Below are 18,428 nucleotides of genomic sequence, written 5' to 3' on the forward strand. Positions count from 1 at the left end.
TAATACGCTGAATTTCCGCGACTAAATTATCTAGTGTTAGTGGTCTATCTACAGTTTCAGAGTCGAGCATGCTTAAAAGTCGAGCGCGAAGATCTTCATCATGTGTCGATTGAATACCCTGAACGAACATCAAGCATTTGAAATTATCAGCCGTGCAATTCTGTAGCGAGAAATTTTCACATAACCTATTTACTCGAGCTGCATACGTCACAATGTCTTCATTTTCTTCGCGCACATTTCGCATACATTTTACTCTCGTACTAAATTGTGATTCTTTCTTACCAAACAATTTTTTTAATGTAGCAATTGTGTCTTCAAAATTTAAATCGCGTGGCTGTGCAGGCAAAATGTAGTCCCGGTATTTATCGAACACATTTGTGCTTACCTTGCGTAAAAGCAAACGTACCTTAGCAGCATCGTCTAATAATGCAGCATCATAGCAAAATTCACGAATACCTTTCGAAATTGTTTCCATAATATCCTCGGAACTGCCCGTTGTGCTTTGTGTTGCATTCCTACCATTTTGCTCATTTGGAAATTTTGCAGCGATCAACCGCTCCAATAGTTGTTTTTGTTGATCTGCGGTTTCTTGTTGTCGCGCCAGGTGTTGCTACCACTTGCTCCAATGGGTTTTTTATTTTGGTACTGCTTTTATTAAGAGCCTTTTATCTCGTCGCCACTGTTGTGTTTGTCGGGTGTTAGCCGTAGCTCAATCTTTATTAAACATAAAATAACATACAATTTACAGGTCATAATTACATAAAAAAACAAATAAATATATAAAGTCTTACCGCGTATTTAATTACCAGTTGTTGGATGTTCGGCAGACAGAAAAGGAATATGTAACGTTATGTCCTTTGACACTTATTTATACATTAGCGATGTCACATACATATTTAAATGAACGGCACAATACAATAGTAGATACTTATACAAATACATTTAACAAGTGAACATTTTCGGAATTTAATCTACAATTAAGGGTTGCCAACACTTGCCTTGTTATAATCCCATTTAATTTATACCACTTATATAATTTTCTTTCGTATCGGTTTTCTATCTATGATGGTATGCTACTCTACGGTCCTTAGTTTTTTTGCCTTCCGTTTGAGTATTCTGTTCGGGCGAGGATTGTACTCATATTTGCCCAACGGTGACGCAAACGGTGGTGACGTAAGATGCAATGGTTTATCTACGGATATGGCGCATTTCACCTTCACACCAAGATCATGCTTGTTCTCCAAGTTTGGATGGATTCATATCCATCAAAGGACTGACAAATAGGCAGCATTATCCAAAAGCTTCGGGGGTGCTTTTACCTTCATAACAATAACCACGTTTGTACAATCCGCGATCTTTAGTATTGTGTTACGTTTCCAAAGTCCCACAGATCCAATAATACACAATTAAATTCAGGTTGTTTTTACTCACAGATTTATTTTCGCGTTTATACTTGTATACAAATTTTAACACCACACACTAATACGAAAGCGAACTATTGTTTTATTATTTAAATTTCTCAGATTATAAGCACATACTATAATAAAACTGTAGCTTTTGTATTTATTTATATATGTATGTATATGTAGATAATGTCTAACTAGTTGGTGAAATGTGAGATTTTTGTTTTTGATATATAAATATACCCACAAATTTAAAAAGAAAAAGAATAGGTTTACAAAGCTTTTACATTTGCAGCTTCATATGGAAAAGACATTTTAAAAATCTTCATAGACCTTTTTTATTTTATATTCGTAAGTGAAATATTTATGGTTATTTCCCCCCTAAAGCAAAAAAAATTAAATCCTTTCTCTCAATTTCACTGGAAATTAAAGGACATATTCCGGAAAATTTCAACTCATGACATATAACAAATTAAAGGAACAATATACAACTGATTTTAATTCGCCCAAAAAGTATTTATCTGCTGTTTCTTTTGCCTTGTATAGAATGCTGAACTTTTCCAATTTTTTGTTTATTAAGGTTATGAAGTTTTCAATATTTTTGAACATTAGTAAGAACTACTTATGATGCTTACGACTAGGAACTATGAGCTATAGCCTACATTAAATATTACTTATAATATGTCATTAAGGATGCAGTATTTTCTGTTAATAACTAAATGCAAACAGTGCTTTGACCGAGTTGGAATCTAGTCTTGAACAAAAAATTTAATATTTATCTAAGTTTAAACTTATTATTAGGCTTATTGTAAATAAACAGTTTAATTTTTTACTAAATTCAAGTAAATTTGCAATAGTTGTAATATAAATTTTAAAACAAGTTAAAAACGGGTGAAATACACATAACTGAGATATATTAGAATAGTCTGATTTAAATTTAATCCATGCGAATTGATGTTTATGAAAGCACGTAAATAAGCTTAAGTGATTTTTTAAGTAAATAAATATTTAACTCTTCAAGTTATAAACCCAATACCGAGAACAGCGGAATAACCCGCAACGAACGCTTTATCAAAATTGCTTGAAGACAATCAAAACAAAAAGCTGTTTTACCGACAGCCTTTTGAGACGAAGGCGATGACGGCAATAAATTCCTTCATTTTCCTCCAAAGTTAAAAACAAAATAACCAAATACACGATTTTTTATTCCTTAGAATGCATAGTATATATTGGCAAGGTCTGGACCAAGTAAAAGGTTTGAAACCCCTTTTATTAACTGAATATATCGTCGATATGATGTATGTACTTTATTTATACATGGCTACTATATAAACTAGAAAAGTTTGCGGTCGCTTTTAAGGCGAATTAATTGGGCGATTTCAGATATTTGAGCACCCGGTGCACGAGGAAACTCCATCATTTCATGGTATTGTGTTTACGGCATCAAGTTTAAATCAAATTTGCTCCCTTTATATGTACATTTATTTCTTTTTTGATTATATAGAAAAATATTTGAAAATTACATAGCATTTGACAATATAAACGCATTATATATTTTTTCTTAATCTACCTCGTTTATTATTTAAATTATTATGTACTAAAAAAACACAACATCTATACATTGTTAGTCTGCCATGATTGTTCCTTTCACTTTATCTTACGTTTCCATTCACTTCAAAATGTCTTAGAAAAAGTTGACACTTGTTCTTAATAATGGTGTTTTAGCATTTTTCACTTAACTTATATGTAAGTGTATATGAATCAATAGTATATGTGTATCCATGTACTTCTATTGAGTCACAAAACTTGTTTACAAAAACATTTCGAGGTTAATAATGTCTTCTTACATAAACATATCCTACTGAATACATCACAAAACAACAAAAATTGAAATAAAAGATTATTTTGTCTCTTGTAATAAAAACTTGTGTTTCTTGTGTACTAAATCCAAATAATGATTGCTCAGAAAAAAATTTAGAAACAGTTATATCTTGGCCTTTTTTTCTGGCTGGCTATACGTTTCAGTTGTTTGGTTCAATTGAACTTCATTCAATTATGAGGATTCATAAGCGTATGAGAAATGTCCATTGAAGTTTCCGCGAGTCCATTAACAGTTATCCCATTTGCTATATTACTTGCTTAAAGAGAAAAGAAGATTTGAAATACCCAATGACTAATAAAATTTATTTAGTACATCTACCATTTCGAACTCCATGTGTTGTATCTAATTGCGACCAATATTGTTCAGAAGGGCTTTGAGTACTTGTACCTGGTGGCGCCTGTACTGGCGCCCCCGTATATCTAAAATAAGGGTTCTTTAAATCCAAAGTGTTACTAGATGAAATTAAAGTTCCTTCTATATGTAGATCGATGGTAACATCATATGATTGACGACGATTAGCTTCAAGCAGTACACGTCCAGTCAAAAGTTGGCCTTGTTTAATAAAAATCGGCATTGGCAAGAGGCATCGTACTTGATACCAGTGTGTTAATGGAGCTGTTGGTGAGGTAGAAAGCCAAACCTGATGGTTAGATCCACAGAACTCTACATCAAACCAAAAAGCGAGTCCATGGCATATACCAGTTTGCAAAATATGAAACTGAAGTGGTATTTCTAAAAGTTTAAGTTCACCTCAAATTAAACATTTCCGAGATACAATATAAAATAATAAATAATACCTATATTATGTAAATCGTTTTCATTATCACGCAGAAAATCACAAACATGTCGTACAGATTTTGCCATGCAAATGCGGATATCGAAAGTATCGACGATTGGCTGTCGAAAATATTCCTTCATACCCTCCTTGTGTAATGTAGTCAAATCTACGCCATGAAAGGCTGATTGATACCAAAAATTAGCTTTATTATATTGCTCTGAATAAAGAGACTCATCCGAAAATGGAGCAATGTGTAAATCACCATGTGTAGGAAACATTTTACCATTCGGTTTGAGCCATTTTCTAGCATGCAAATATGTTTCGAGCATACGCTCATTGTAAAGCATATATCCCATTGGTTCAGATATAATAACATCGACCATTTCAGGAATATCAATTTCTTCAATTTTACCAGGCATTACAAGTATTTTGTCCTGAACGTTATTTGATTCTACTAATTGTTGTGCGTACTGTGCCATATTAGATGCCTCGATGGCGTAAACTTTAGCAGCGCCAGCTTGAACAGCAAAAAAAGACAGAATTCCAGACCCAGCTCCCACATCCAATACTATTTTGTTCTGTAATATAAAATTATAAGAACTTATTTCTATGAACATAAATGTATTAGACGAAGCTTACATGAAAGTCAATGGAATTTCCAAGAATAGCTCGTTGATATGTGCTAGTACGAACATAATCCTGCATCATATTTTGTTGCTGGGATAAATAACCGTAAAATTGAAAATACTGGGAGGCGGAAGACTCTTCAGTTCGTTGTGAAAATACTGATTTTGGGCGAAGGTGTTTCACACTATCAACTAACTTTCGAAACCGTTGTTGTTCTGCAAAAGCCAAAATAGGATAATTTATATGCATAAGAGCAAAATCTTTTCTAATACATAACCGATATTTACCAAAAACGGATCTAAACCGGAATAACAAATTATCATTATCCAAAGAAAGTGCATATGTTTGGCGGCCAATTTGGGCAGCATCAGTATCATAAGTAAGCAAGTATTCCTTCAGCACGTTCGAATTATCATTATCTGGAAATACAGGAAATAATATTTCTATGATAAAGAGAAAGAATGCCTACATGTGTATTGAAAAATAAATACCTAGTGAGATTTTCAATAACACTCCTTGTGGATCATAGATGCAAAGCAGTGTACAGCCACTCTTGTATTTGCTACTAAATATAAGATTCGTCTCGTCCACCACTTCACTAATAATGACCCCGTTAAAACCACAGGTGCCATTTGGATTAAGCCCTCCATTACCACCTGCGATGGTATTGTTATCGGCCGTGAATACTACACTCTTAATATTGTTATGACTACTGCTGTTCAATGTACATAAGGATGAAGTCGAGTTGGAGCGTTCAACCCTTTCGTTAACAACGCTAGTGATGTTCGATGACATATTTAATACAGTGCAAGTAGAAATATCTTGTGAAAATTGTAAAACACTGTCGATGGTTTGCCTTAAGAACTAGTAATTGACTTAATTTTGGTGCTGGCAAAAATAATTTGATTACGAAGACTTTCTACGTATATATTCGGCTTAGAGTATTTATCTGAATAAATATTTTCTTAATCAATGTCGTTGCTCTTATGCCAGCAAGTTAATAGAGTATCGAATTTTATCTAGAGCTGAAGTAATGCAGGTGGTGGATTGTTAGTTATTTTGTTCAGAAAAAATCCTGTTGTATCGCAAATTTTTGGTATCAAGAAGAATTTTATGCCTTCTTTTTCCAATATTCTATTGATTTGTTTGTCTATTTTCACTTTGACGGCAGTTTGTCGATTATAGCTCTGCTGCCCCTCCGTTCTTCTCGTGTTTTCTTTGTTACGAACACGTTTTATGCTATAAGTGCAATAGCAATTTGCTGCTCATTCAATTTAACTTACATCACGAGTTGGAACTATTCAATAATATTTGATATTCAGATAATTTTTCAGGCTTCTTTTATTTAATTTAATAATTTTTACAACAGAGCTTGTGAAAAAATTACACTTTTCCTTTGACAACAGCACCACGCATTGACCAATCAACTACACGAATGCAAGCATTGAATAATCGCGTCATTTCATTCCACTTGATTCCACGAAAGAGGATAGATATATCTATCCTCTTTGCACCCATGTCTATACCATTGCAATATAAGCATTCGTTAAATTCACAGCTATATTGCTGTCACATTTTATTTGTTGTGAGTTTAGCAGGGTTGATTATATGACACTGCTCGTACAGTGGTGGCGAAAGACATTAATGCAAAAAGCATATGTGTATTAATATTGGAATTAAAAACTGTGCGTATCTTCGTATTCATGGCGGAGTTAAGGCCATTTCACATAACCCGGTTTGAATATAAATGCGTTTAACTCAATCTTATGCATTATGAGAAGATTGCACGTATTATTCTGGAGAAAGGTCACTGGGGCCATCTGACATGAAAAAGTAGCTCACTTGTAACTTTTGTTGCATGCAAAGCATAAGAAGAAGAATTCGACATTTGGTTTGGCTAGGGGGCTGGCACACTTTGCAAGTGAAATTATTTTTCCCACTCGTTGGTAACTTTCTAACATTTTTCGCAATTAAAAACTGCAATAAAACAAACGAACACAACACAAAATATGTTAGCAAATATTTTTGCTGTATAGAGAGAATGTTTATAACCGTGCTTGCGTGTTTGTGCGTAAAAAAAACAAGGCTTTTGTGGTATGGCCACATTTATATATTGCAACAGAAGGTTTAAGAATGTAAGCGAAGCAAAAAGTTAATGTATTAAGCGCTGCAACGATGCAAGAGTTGTGGTAAATGCGTTATAGGTGAAACTAAGATATTGAACACAACCACAGCGATGGAGACAGAAATTTAATATGCAAATGCATCAACTGTGTGATACTTAAGTACGATCTAAACTTGGTTTTTTTCTTTTTTCAACATAACCTGGTCATTTCCCTGTTTTTCTATTTGTGCCAAAATGTTTACAATTTAATTCCTACTACTAAAAAATGACTAACTTTCGATATGCAATACCCACATTCTTTATTAAGACGTCAGAATAGTTGGTTTGTAAAAATACATAGAAATTAAATTTAAAATTTGTTTTCGCAGTAACAAAAAAGCACGACGCTCAGCTGATTATGATGAATCATGTAGCGACAACGATCATGAGGAAGAGTTTTACTATACCGAAATCGAAGATGAAGATGAAGACAGTAAATCCACAATAAGCCCTACATCGCCGCCTACGCTCAGCCATCGCGATATGGCACGTCCACCACACGAAGATCCTGAGTACCAAAGAAAAATAGTGGGAACTTTCAAGTAAGTTCTTTTATGAGTTAACACATGTCGGCCCAGTTTCTTTGTACAAGCTTCAACCACATTTAAAGTTGACTGCCACTATGACCTCTTCAACTAAATTTTGAAAAATATTGTCTGGCGCATAATCATAGTCCAAATAAAATAACTTTTAAATGTAGATGCAGCTTTTTGACATAATTTTCTATGAGATATCTGTCAAAAAAGCTCCAACTAAATTTAAAACCTATGTTAATATGACTATGCGCCCCTGTGTTTAAGCTGAATTCAACATTAACAGGAGTTTAAACTTGTTCTAAAGAAGTGGGTTTATATGCAACATGCAGAACAAGGAAGATGTTGATGTCGACTGATACCATAACGCTAAAGCCATAACCATACAATAGCGAACCAATTGGTTTTTGGTTTCTCGCCATATCCATAACCTAAAAATATTTCAGTTGGTGAATTTAATAACTTTTTGTAGATTTTATTCATTGTTTTGGATACGCTATGACTAAGAGATTATTTTTTGTGGAATATGTTTGTAATTTTTTGTGTTTTCTTCATTTTTATGAAAATTTCACGATTTTTAGGTTAAGGCACCATTAATCGATCACATTGGAGATTGTTATGGATATGGGTATGGTTACGATTATGACGTTAGGGTTAAGGAAGTTTAATTGGCCCTTTATTACGTATCTATATACCACAGTTGCCCCTTTCACCCATTTGGACCAAAAATGGTCCCTTCCAGCCCCATTTGGTCTGCTGTTCCCTTTTCTTCAATTTCGATCCTTTTTAGGCAGTAGCCACCATTTTGGTACTTTTCTTTCTCTTTGACACACGTTCGTTAACCCACATATAATTTTGAATTTACTTTAGTAGAACTCTTTCCACAACAAATTGTTCAGTCAATAAAATGTACCAGAACAGTGGCATTGCATCTAGGAGATAATTAGTGAGAGTCATTATAAAGAAAAGTGTTGGCAAACATATTGCCGCTAATTGCTGATGGAACAACTGACATATAAAAACAAAACGCTTGTCTTATAATAACAATAATAATAATGACTAGATATTTTGACGGTTGTCAAACACTTGTGAAAGATTTCTGTCACTAATAGATCTAAAAGTATGTATTTCAAATGCACCTGTGCCTCCAAGAAATTTGCCAGGGCTTGTCACTGATGAAGCCATCACGATGGCCGTCAAGTTAAATGAATTGAAAACTAAGTAAAGGAATGAAATTAATTTGATTTATATTAAGTGTACTTGGCACTCACTTAATTCAGGCATACCGAGAGATATTAAGGGGGCTCATTAAAGCACATAAATTTATAAGTTGTAAAATTATATCCATTTACACACACTGTTATATAAACGCGCCGACAAATGTTCTTGATAAACTGAACTGTAGATCAGCTGTTTTATTTTCAAAAGAAATTGTGATTATTATACAAATTAAAAAATCCAAGATCAAGTGAAAAATCAAAACTAAAACGGCTTTAAAAAGATATTCTTGTAAATGACTTGCTGATGTTGCATATTTCTGATGAGTTTACCGCGTTAACACGATAAAATTAGCGCGTAAATTTGTACAAATTGTGTAAATGATTTTTCGTACAAAATTTTACAGTTCATTTACGCATTAGAAAAAATTATACGTTTAGACACTTTATATGGTTGGGACTCATTAAACCTATTATTAAGAGTTTGTGAAGGAATAACTATAAGAATTTGCCAATGTAGGGCTGATGACAGAGTTGAAGCGAGAAGCGTTGCTATAATATAAAGATAGAAAGCTATGAAAATGAACTCCTACGGAAATTCGTAATAATGGTCACAGTGTCAAAAATGTTTCAAGCTTGTAAAATATATGAAAATAAAAATTACTTCTTGCATAGCTTAAAGGGGGCACTCTGCCGAGAGCCTAACACTTTTAACATTTTTTACAAAGAAGTGCTATGCATTACTTCTCGTTTGGCACGTCGGTATTTAAATATTTCTCACCCAGCTCAATGAATTCAAGGAACTCCAGGACAATTGTGGTGTTAACCCACACAAGGTAATTGAAAACTAAATATTTTAACTGGAAGGCAGAATACTTCTGGAAGGCTGTTAGTTTATAAATGTACAACAAATCGCGATTAAAAAAATATTTTTATATTTTAGCCTTTTGAAGAAAATGCAAAAGAGATTTAATTTCTGAATAAAAATTTTGTGTAAAATTATTCCCATAGGTTCTAGCAGAACCCCATTAACCCCTGAAGAATTGGATAAAACTCACACCTACTGAATCTAGGCTCTGATATGAAGTTTTAACGTTAAGGGGAAAAATTATAGCAAGGTCTTCACGATGTTTAGTAAAACTTTATATAGGAAACCATGGAAACATCCTAAAATTTTAAATTTATAACAATAACGGCACTCTTGTGAATTGCCAAATTGTTTATATACAAATAAAATAAAACAAAAATGTTGCCCTTATTTTGAGACTTGGTCCTTTTTTCTATGAATTATTGTCCCAAACGAAAATATGGTGTGGCAACCGTCATTGTTAACTAAATGTCTTGAGAAATGTCCACCGGAAGCAAAGGGGATAGATATAATCAGGGCACGGACTTTACCACTTTATTGGTAGATCTACCAACTTTTTGACCCATTTTTATTTTCTACCACTTCTACCACCAAAGCCCAAAAATCTACCAACAACTCAATATATTCGCATTGAAACCAAATACTGCGATCATTAGGTAAACGTATTTAATTGCCGAGCGCACCCAAATATCATTAAGAGGTGACACTAACTAAACTAACCAATTTTGAAAAATTTGTGCACGAATTCAAACAAGAACTAAACTTGTTTATGAACGAAATGTAGTAAATGAGCACGCAAATATTTTCCTGCGCTATTTTCATTAGTTTTTTGTAAATAATTTTGAACGAAAATAAACAAAATTTTAAGTAAACGATAACATGCCGAAGTCGGTTCTTTTGTGGCAGTATTTTTGGTACATTGGATTTTTGGCAAATTGTTGTTGTAATTAGACGTTTCGGCAAATTTTCGTCAGTATTTCAAGCCCAAAACACAGGAAAAAGCAGATATCATATAGGCATAACCTATGTACATATATACAAATTTCCATGTATGTATTTTTTTGTTTTGTTTACATGTTTTTTCAAATGTGTTATTTCCGTGAAATGTGCTTTATTTGTTTTACAATGAATTATGAATTGTTTTGTACAAATATAAACTGTAGATATTGTTTTCTTGAAAAAAAATCTACCAACTTCTACCACTATTTTAATTTTTCGTCTACCAATATTCTTTTTCTAAAGATCCGCCCACTTGATTTAATAAAAGCCGTCATCGTTATTTTGTGGCGATTAACTCGCTGGAAATCAAAAAATTCATGCCGAATGTTTTCTATGAAGGACATTTTTGAATTGCCTCCCATTTATCCATGCGGTGTGGTCACAATATGCAAACGTGATTTTTGGAAAGAAAATTAAATAATTAATTAAAAACAGTCAGAAAAATAAACACAAATACACCATGAAAATGTATAGAAGACATTTATAATCATCTCGCCAAAAAAAAAAATAGCTACTAGATACCTCACAGCTTACATCGAGTAAATGGCTAAAAAATAACGAGTGACGGCTCTTATTATACCTATCCTCTTTGCGGAAGGGCTTGATAGTGGGCATCATAATAAGGCCATGAGACAGTGCTTGTCGGATTGGGTATCTTGCCACTGCAAGAACAATAAGGTTATGTGTTAATTACATTACATAGAGTAAAAATGTTGTGCGTTAGTTTGAGATTTGGTCCTTTTTTTCGATGAATTTTGGCCCAATGAAAACATGGTATGGTAACCGCGCTATACACACACACACATTTATGTATATATATATATATTATTATGTGAATTTTTTTGCATGCAATCATGGCGCAACGATACAAGGTGGCAGCATGGAACAGTTGATTATGAACTTTTTTTATTTGATTTGATACATCAACTTCCGGTGCCGTACGATTTTGACATTTGTCCATCGAATTTACAAAAACAAAGTACATGGAATTTTTATTTATGTTTGTAGGTATATCACCATGCTGCCACCTTGTATCATTCCGCTATGCATGCAATTTAACCTAACTTTCGTCAAGCTCGTTACCTTCAAGCAAATAATGACATTTGTTGTTTTCCCACCCACAGGCAAGGACGAGTTAGCCAACAGCAACAGTTTCAGCAAAATCAGGGTCAACATTTAAATTGCAGTAAAACGGCATTTCACGGTGGCACCTATATTACTAATAACAGTAGCCAAAATAATCAACAAATGCAGACCAACTGTGTATCGAATTCACCGCTAGCTCATCACAATTACTGGCAGTCATCATCAGTGCCGACACCAACAGCTGTACAAACCGCCACTTCATCGGTGACAGTAAATACAAGTCAGCAACCGCAGCCTCAATATATTAAACATGCTCGATCATCACCCCGTCCGTCCCAGTCGACCGCGCCATATCCATCACCCACTTACCATCATAATTACAGCAGCAGCCCTAATGCGTGCATCAGCAGTAATGGCAGTGGCAATACCAATACCAACGGATGTAATAGTCAAAGCAATTCCATCATACACAACGACAATATCAGTGCCAACAATATGCTTCACCAATTATCCCAACAAAACATTACAGTGACGACACATCACAATGGCGCTCAACAGACACATCAGCAACACCACCAAGTACCGGCAGTAACAATCACACCTAACTATTCAAATAATCAACAGCAGCAACAATCACAACACATTCAAAACCACAAACAAACGACGCACACGAACGCCACCGGAACAATAGTTACACTTTCTAGTGCACATATACAACATTCAACGCAGCACCAACAACAAACATCTCATCATCACCAACAACAGCATACACATCATATAGCCACCACAACAACTAAACACACACCAAACTCACCGAATAGACGCACACGAGGGGAAAATAAAAAGTGTCGCAAAGTATATGGTATGGAACGTCGAGATCAATGGTGCACTCAGTGCAGATGGAAGAAAGCATGCAGCCGATTTGGTGACTGAAAAAGGCCAAAAACGTCGGCGGCGGCGACAGCAGAAACGACGGCGACGGAGGTAGTGACAGCGAAACTGATTTCGACAACGACGACTACAACAGCAACGACAGAACTGACAGCGGGAGCCAATTCTAGATCAGCATCAATGCATATAATGGATTCTAGCCCAACTGCTACATCAACGTCAGCATATGTAAATACAAAAAACAAACGAATGAACAACAACTGCAATAATACTGGCCCTAACAGTAATAGAAACCCTGCTCATAAATATAAATATTTGGCAGCTACCGTACCACAAGCAACTGCCGTGGCCACTTCCGTTATTGTGAAGCCACCACCAAATAATTTAAGTATAATATCTGCGGGCAACAACAACTACAACAATCAACACACTGCCAATGGCAGCAACTTTGTCCATACAACGCTAGCTAGCAGCCAAAATTATGGCACGATCATTGATGCTGATGTAAAATCACAAGATCAACAGACATATGTTGTTGCAACTGCCAATAACGGCAACAACACTAATAATAACCATCTGACCACTGCTGCCTCAAATGCTGAACATAACATCTGTATGCGAACTTCGCTGCCATCACAACACTTTTCTTAAACATCATAAAATGGAGAGATCGACATAATAAGGGCTGTGCCCATTTGCAATACAACAACACCATTTACGATTATAAAGACGCGCATTAGCATGATAAGACAGCCGCACTAATCGTTAAGCCAAGCAGCAATGAACATTTGGACAATGTTTATGAATACGAAAAAGCGCGATGTTATTTTAATATTTGCTGCAATAATATAATTACATAATATTTTTACTTATACATGCATATAAAAATGACTTACAATATACAAACACATTTAAACTTTATTTTGCTTTTTTGTTATTGCTTATTTTGTGTTCCCGTTACTTATTACATATGTATTATTGATAATTCACACGATCCGCCTGCAATGGCAATTTTACACTATAGATTAATTTTTTGAAATTAGGAAAATTTTTTCTTTACTATTGCATATATAAATATACTTATCTTAAATATATACATATAAATATGATATATGTAACAAACAAGTATATTAACTCATACAAAACATTACAATAAATGGAAAATATAAATATACATACGTATAGTATTAAGAATTTCGATCTTGCGCGGCTCTACCATAATTTATACTTAGCAGTCAACATCCATATGTACACATACAGTTGAATTAAAAAAGAATACGCCGCAATTGATTACTTTAAATAGTTACAAACAAGTGCGTATTTTCGTTGATTATAAAATACATAAATAGACAATGTTCATAGACAAAATAAACAGATATCAATATGTGTGTATGTTGCATAAGGTCATAGGTAGACACTTAAGTATTACATTAAACATAGACATAACAACATTAAGATGCATATACATACATATTTAACTATATATAAATCTATACACACATTTAATGAAATAGCAAAATATTAAAACAAGGCAAAAGAAATAAAAGAGAAACCAACTAAAAACTATTATACAAACATACATAAATATGTAAATAAAGTTAAAAATAAAAAATAGGTAAAGTGAAAATAACTATTCAGCCCTACATACACACATACATAGTATAATGCAAAAAAAAAAGAAATATGCTAAAAAATGAACAATACCTGAAAATAAATTAACAAGAATTTATAGCAATATTGTTGTTGACACATAAGCTGATTTTCGTATAATAATATGCATATCTGATTCAAGATTTTTGATGTACTTAATACAGTTTTTCAACCAATCTGGCCCGGCTATACATACAAATATATTTGGCCAAGGACTATTACTTAGTAGAGCTCCCTAAAAATAAGAGGAAAATATATATTTATTGTATTGCTAAAACATAGCTTAAATATACTTACATACATGGAACGTATATGCGCCAAGAACTAAAAGAGGAGAAGATAACAAATGTAATTATTGTGATACAATAAAAAATAATCTCAATTAAGTGGTATTATGTTTAATTTTGTACAACAATTCTATTAACTAGGTATTACAATGATTGTTGATGTTAAATAGGTATTACAATCAATTATCTTGATTCATAAAAGAAAAAATATGCTCAATAACAAACAAAATTTTGTGGTGTCCAAGGCTTCACTTTTGAATACACCCTCCCAAAAAATGTATACGATTAATTTGGTTTTGATATCGAAAATTAGTTTATGTGCTCAATGGGAACTGATAGACAAACCTGTGAAACTCTTGTAATTTCATGCATAAATTCTGCAGTTTGTAGCAATTTACGTCAGTTTTATTTTCCCCTCTGCTTCGATTTTTACCGAAAAATTCAATCCCTAAAAGACAATTTGACAAAGAAATAGAGAAGTGCAAGCTGTAACGACGTGGAACTCTCGCAAGATATAGAAATTAATCAGAAAGTGTTCAAATTTATGTAATTTATAGAAATCTAAATTTATATTATAATCTAGTATTTAATATGTACATACATATGTATGTATGTACTTCACTTTTCTGTTTAAAATTTAAATTTTTATTTGTACCTAAAATGATATATATGTACATATGTATGTTTCTTATGAAGTAATAATTATAATTAGCAGATGTACATGAATACATACATATGTATATGCACGTACAAATGCACTATGCATACGTAGTGGTTCATAACATCATGAATTTCATCAAGCGCTTAAAGTTATATGCTATTCAAAATTAATAAAACTATTATACTTGAATTGAAGTTTAACTATGTTGCAAACTGAGTGCGAATTGAAAAAGTTGCATTATTTCAAATCTTTTCACTCGGATTCACAAAAGTTTTGTCGCAAATCGATTCTTGAAAATCATAAGCTGGCTACCATCTCAACAACACCGACAAAGAGTAGATCTGTTTGCGACTGAATGTTTGAAAGAATTTTCTCAGAAAAAATTGGTGTTAAAACGCTTATTTACAATTAATTATTTGGTGAAGTAATATACCAACATCGTGCTGTTGATCTTAAAAATTGTGGATTGGTAAGAAGCTCACGATCTATTTGCCAGCGTATGTTACAATCCTGTTTAACGTAATTTATTTAATATGATAACCGATCCTGCATACTCAGCGAGTATCCGGCGCAGAAAAGTATGCAAGATTATTTTAATTTGTAATTTTCAATGTAATTATAATGAATTTCATGATGATAGGCGTTGTATACGCATGTATGTGTGCATTTGTTTGCGTTTTAAAGCATTCTTTCGTTAATAAAATTATACATACATATATGATTGAAATCTTTAGCTAAGCCCTTATATTATCAAAAACAACCGACCCACATAGATATGTGGCACATTCTTAACTAAAATTGTAATTTACGTAACACATATATACAAATATGTTCAATTAATGTTGTGCGATTACCATTTTTCTAAAACAGTTTTGCGATTAATCAATTCACTTAATATTTTTGAGTTATGTAACTTAAAAGCAAACAATCGAATAGTAGTTACTTCTTATTTTTAGTTATGTGCAATTTGCAGTTCGTATATATAACATAAAATATTTATTACAAATTTTCTATTAAACTTAATTTTAACTTAAACATTTGTGTATGTACATATATTGTAATAAATCGAAAAAAAATTCTTCATTTGAATAAAACCACTCAAAGAAATGAATTATTGTTAATGATGAAATTTTATCAAAACTGTTGCTGTTGACTTTTTAAAATTTAAAGGAAATAAAAATATGTTTTACAGTTAAAAATATTTAGCCTTTGATTAACACACATACATATCTTTGCAATATGTAAGTGTGATCTCGCTCCTACGATTTGGATATATGTAAATCCTAGCCTAAAGCGTGGACATTCTGTTAAACATGCAATATTTTCTGAATGAATTAATATTTTAATTAATAAATAATATACTGATTGATTAATCGCAAAAACGTCCTCCAACATCTCATTTTTGTAAGCAATAATAAATGTATTTACAAGCATATGTACATACTTCTAAATATATATGTATAATTTCTAACACTTGTACACAGTTCTGTTATTATTGGTTACATTTTTGGCAATTACAAAAATTAATAGTAAGTGATATTTATACAAAGTTTCGTCTAGTAGTACATAAGCAAATAAAATATTCTACATATATAGTTACGTATATGTATGTAAAACAAAAACACTCATACAGCGGTATCATCAACACATATGCAGAAGCAATAACGCCACTTTGGGAAAAAACACACATACGAAAAAATTGGTTAAAAGTATGTAATGCAGAAAAATGTAAGCCCCTCACTTGCGTACTGGATAGAATCACGCCCAACTTCCCCCATAAATACATAAATCATACATGCATGCATACACTGAGTTTTATTGAAACTATAAATACAATATCTACATTTTAAAGTTTAATAAACAACTGTTATTTATAATTAAAGATAAAAGCCCAAAAAAGCTAAACTTTGTTTTCTTTTATTACGTACCTACTTGTATAGGCCATTGATCAGGAGGGGAGATATGTTGATGGAACAAATGGCTGCCCGACGGTCAGCACGGTGAACGGGGACGCCTCTACACATGTGAAAGGAAGCTGTCATATCTAGCCAAACATTTAAATCGTCATCGGAGGGGAAAGCGTTTTACGCAAGGTCATTGAATCAGCGTAGACTCGCTTTATTCTCGCTCGAAGAATTCCAGAAATCCGTCTCAAATCCGACAAAGCATAATGACAAAACATCCATCGCCGTTGGCCATAAATGGCTGTCGGTTGCGAAGAAATGCCCGAACGCTTTATGCCCGCTTCCCACGTTCTAATTGCAGCATTTTGACAGGCCTGTAGCCTTTTCCAGTGTGTATTTTTAAGACCAAGCGACCAGACTGGTGACACGTAGCTCATGAGCGGCCAGCCAATTGCTTTGTACGTGGTTAGCAACGTTCCTTTATCTCCTCCCCATGTGCTGCCGGCAAGCGACTTGAGGATTTTGTTGCGGTTTTTTACTTTAGAAACAATCTCGGTGGCATGAGCGTTGAAAGTTAGAGTATTATCGAACGTTACCCCTAAGATCTTTGGGTGACTGACAGTCGGTAGTGTGACGACGTACGTCCAATATTTGCGACATCTGTTACTTCCCCGTCGTAAACAGGGTGGCCGTGGATTTTGTCGGCGATAATGTCAAGTCGTGCGAGGTGAAGAAACTGGAAAGATCGGGGAAATAGCATTAGAAATGATTGTGACTCCATCTGGTCGGGAAGGGAGTTTTGATATGTAAAAATTAAACAGAAGCGGGGATAGGACACCACCCTGTGGAACCCCCTGTTCAATTTTTCTAGGTTTAGAAATTTCGTTCCAAAATTCAACCGACGCCTGCCGACCACTCTTATAATTAGCGGTCCATCCTTTTAGACAAGCGGGAAGGTGTGAGCCTTCTATGTCTTGGAGTAGCGTGCCGTGGTTGACTGTGTCAAAAGCTTTTGCCAAGTCAAGTGCCACGAGCACCGTCCTATGATGGGGTTTTTGCTGATTTAATCCGTAATTAATCTGAGTGTTAATGGCATTGAGCGCGGTGGTAGTGTTGTGCATTTTATGGAAGCCATGTTGATGCGTGGCTAGGCGAAGATTTGCCGTGAAATGAGGGAGCAGAACAGTTTCCAATGTCTTAGCTACTGGCGAAAGGAGTGATATCGGGCGACAAGACTCGCCTTCGTTAGCTGGTTTACCAGGCTTTAGTAGCGGGATTATCCTTGCCATTTTTCATTTTTCGGGAATAACGAAGGATTCCAGTGACAGGATGAAAACATGTGTGAGGTATTTTATTCCCTCAACGCCAAGGTGCTTAAGCATTGGCATGGCTATTCCGTTGGGGCCTATCGACTTGGAGGGTTTGGCCTTGCGGATGGCTACTTCAACCTCTGTGGGGGCGATGGCAATGGGTGGGAC

General features: G+C 34.0%; 2 protein-coding genes across 9 annotated transcripts in view; one reads left to right on the forward strand and one right to left on the reverse strand.

Annotated features, from left to right (window-relative positions):
- Window positions 1-16,951, forward strand: part of Glut4EF (Glucose transporter 4 enhancer factor) — a 744,045-nt gene extending 727,094 nt beyond the window's left edge. For 6 of the 8 annotated variants that reach the window (XM_067759511.1, XM_067759510.1, XM_067759509.1 and 3 more), the window contains 2 exons: window positions 7,184-7,396; window positions 11,596-16,951. In XM_067759511.1, coding sequence (XP_067615612.1) covers window positions 7,184-7,396; window positions 11,596-12,490 — 1,108 coding nt within the window. In that variant the 3' untranslated portion in view covers window positions 12,491-16,951. Of the gene's footprint in view, window positions 1-2,617; window positions 4,907-7,183; window positions 7,397-11,595 lie in introns of those variants that run through there. The other 2 variants (XM_067759516.1, XM_067759517.1) reach the window with 1 other exon arrangement.
- Window positions 1,418-6,135, reverse strand: Art4 (arginine methyltransferase 4). The gene is made up of 6 exons (XM_067759524.1): window positions 5,182-6,135; window positions 4,978-5,109; window positions 4,703-4,905; window positions 4,083-4,641; window positions 3,604-4,017; window positions 1,418-3,541 (listed from the first exon to the last, which is right to left on the reverse strand). The coding sequence occupies exons 1-6, from the start codon at window positions 5,483-5,485 to the stop codon at window positions 3,453-3,455; spliced, it is 1,701 nt and encodes a 566-aa protein (XP_067615625.1). The 5' UTR covers window positions 5,486-6,135; the 3' UTR covers window positions 1,418-3,452.
- Window positions 16,952-18,428: the final 1,477 nt, after the last annotated feature.

This window comes from Eurosta solidaginis, chromosome 1, assembly GCF_040869045.1.
Source record: "Eurosta solidaginis isolate ZX-2024a chromosome 1, ASM4086904v1, whole genome shotgun sequence".
Taxonomy (NCBI): domain Eukaryota; kingdom Metazoa; phylum Arthropoda; class Insecta; order Diptera; family Tephritidae; genus Eurosta; species Eurosta solidaginis.

Bases quoted from the DNA above. Each gene is read 5' to 3' on its own strand.
- Art4 (XM_067759524.1), bottom strand. From the start codon at position 5,485: ATGTCATCGAACATCACTAGCGTTGTTAACGAAAGGGTTGAACGCTCC. The intron at 4,642-4,702 runs GTAAGCTTCGTC...TTTATATTACAG, and splicing joins GAAATTCCATTGACTTTCAT to AACAAAATAGTATTGGATGT. The intron at 3,542-3,603 runs GTAGATGTACTA...TTTCTCTTTAAG, and splicing joins AACACATGGAGTTCGAAATG to CAAGTAATATAGCAAATGGG.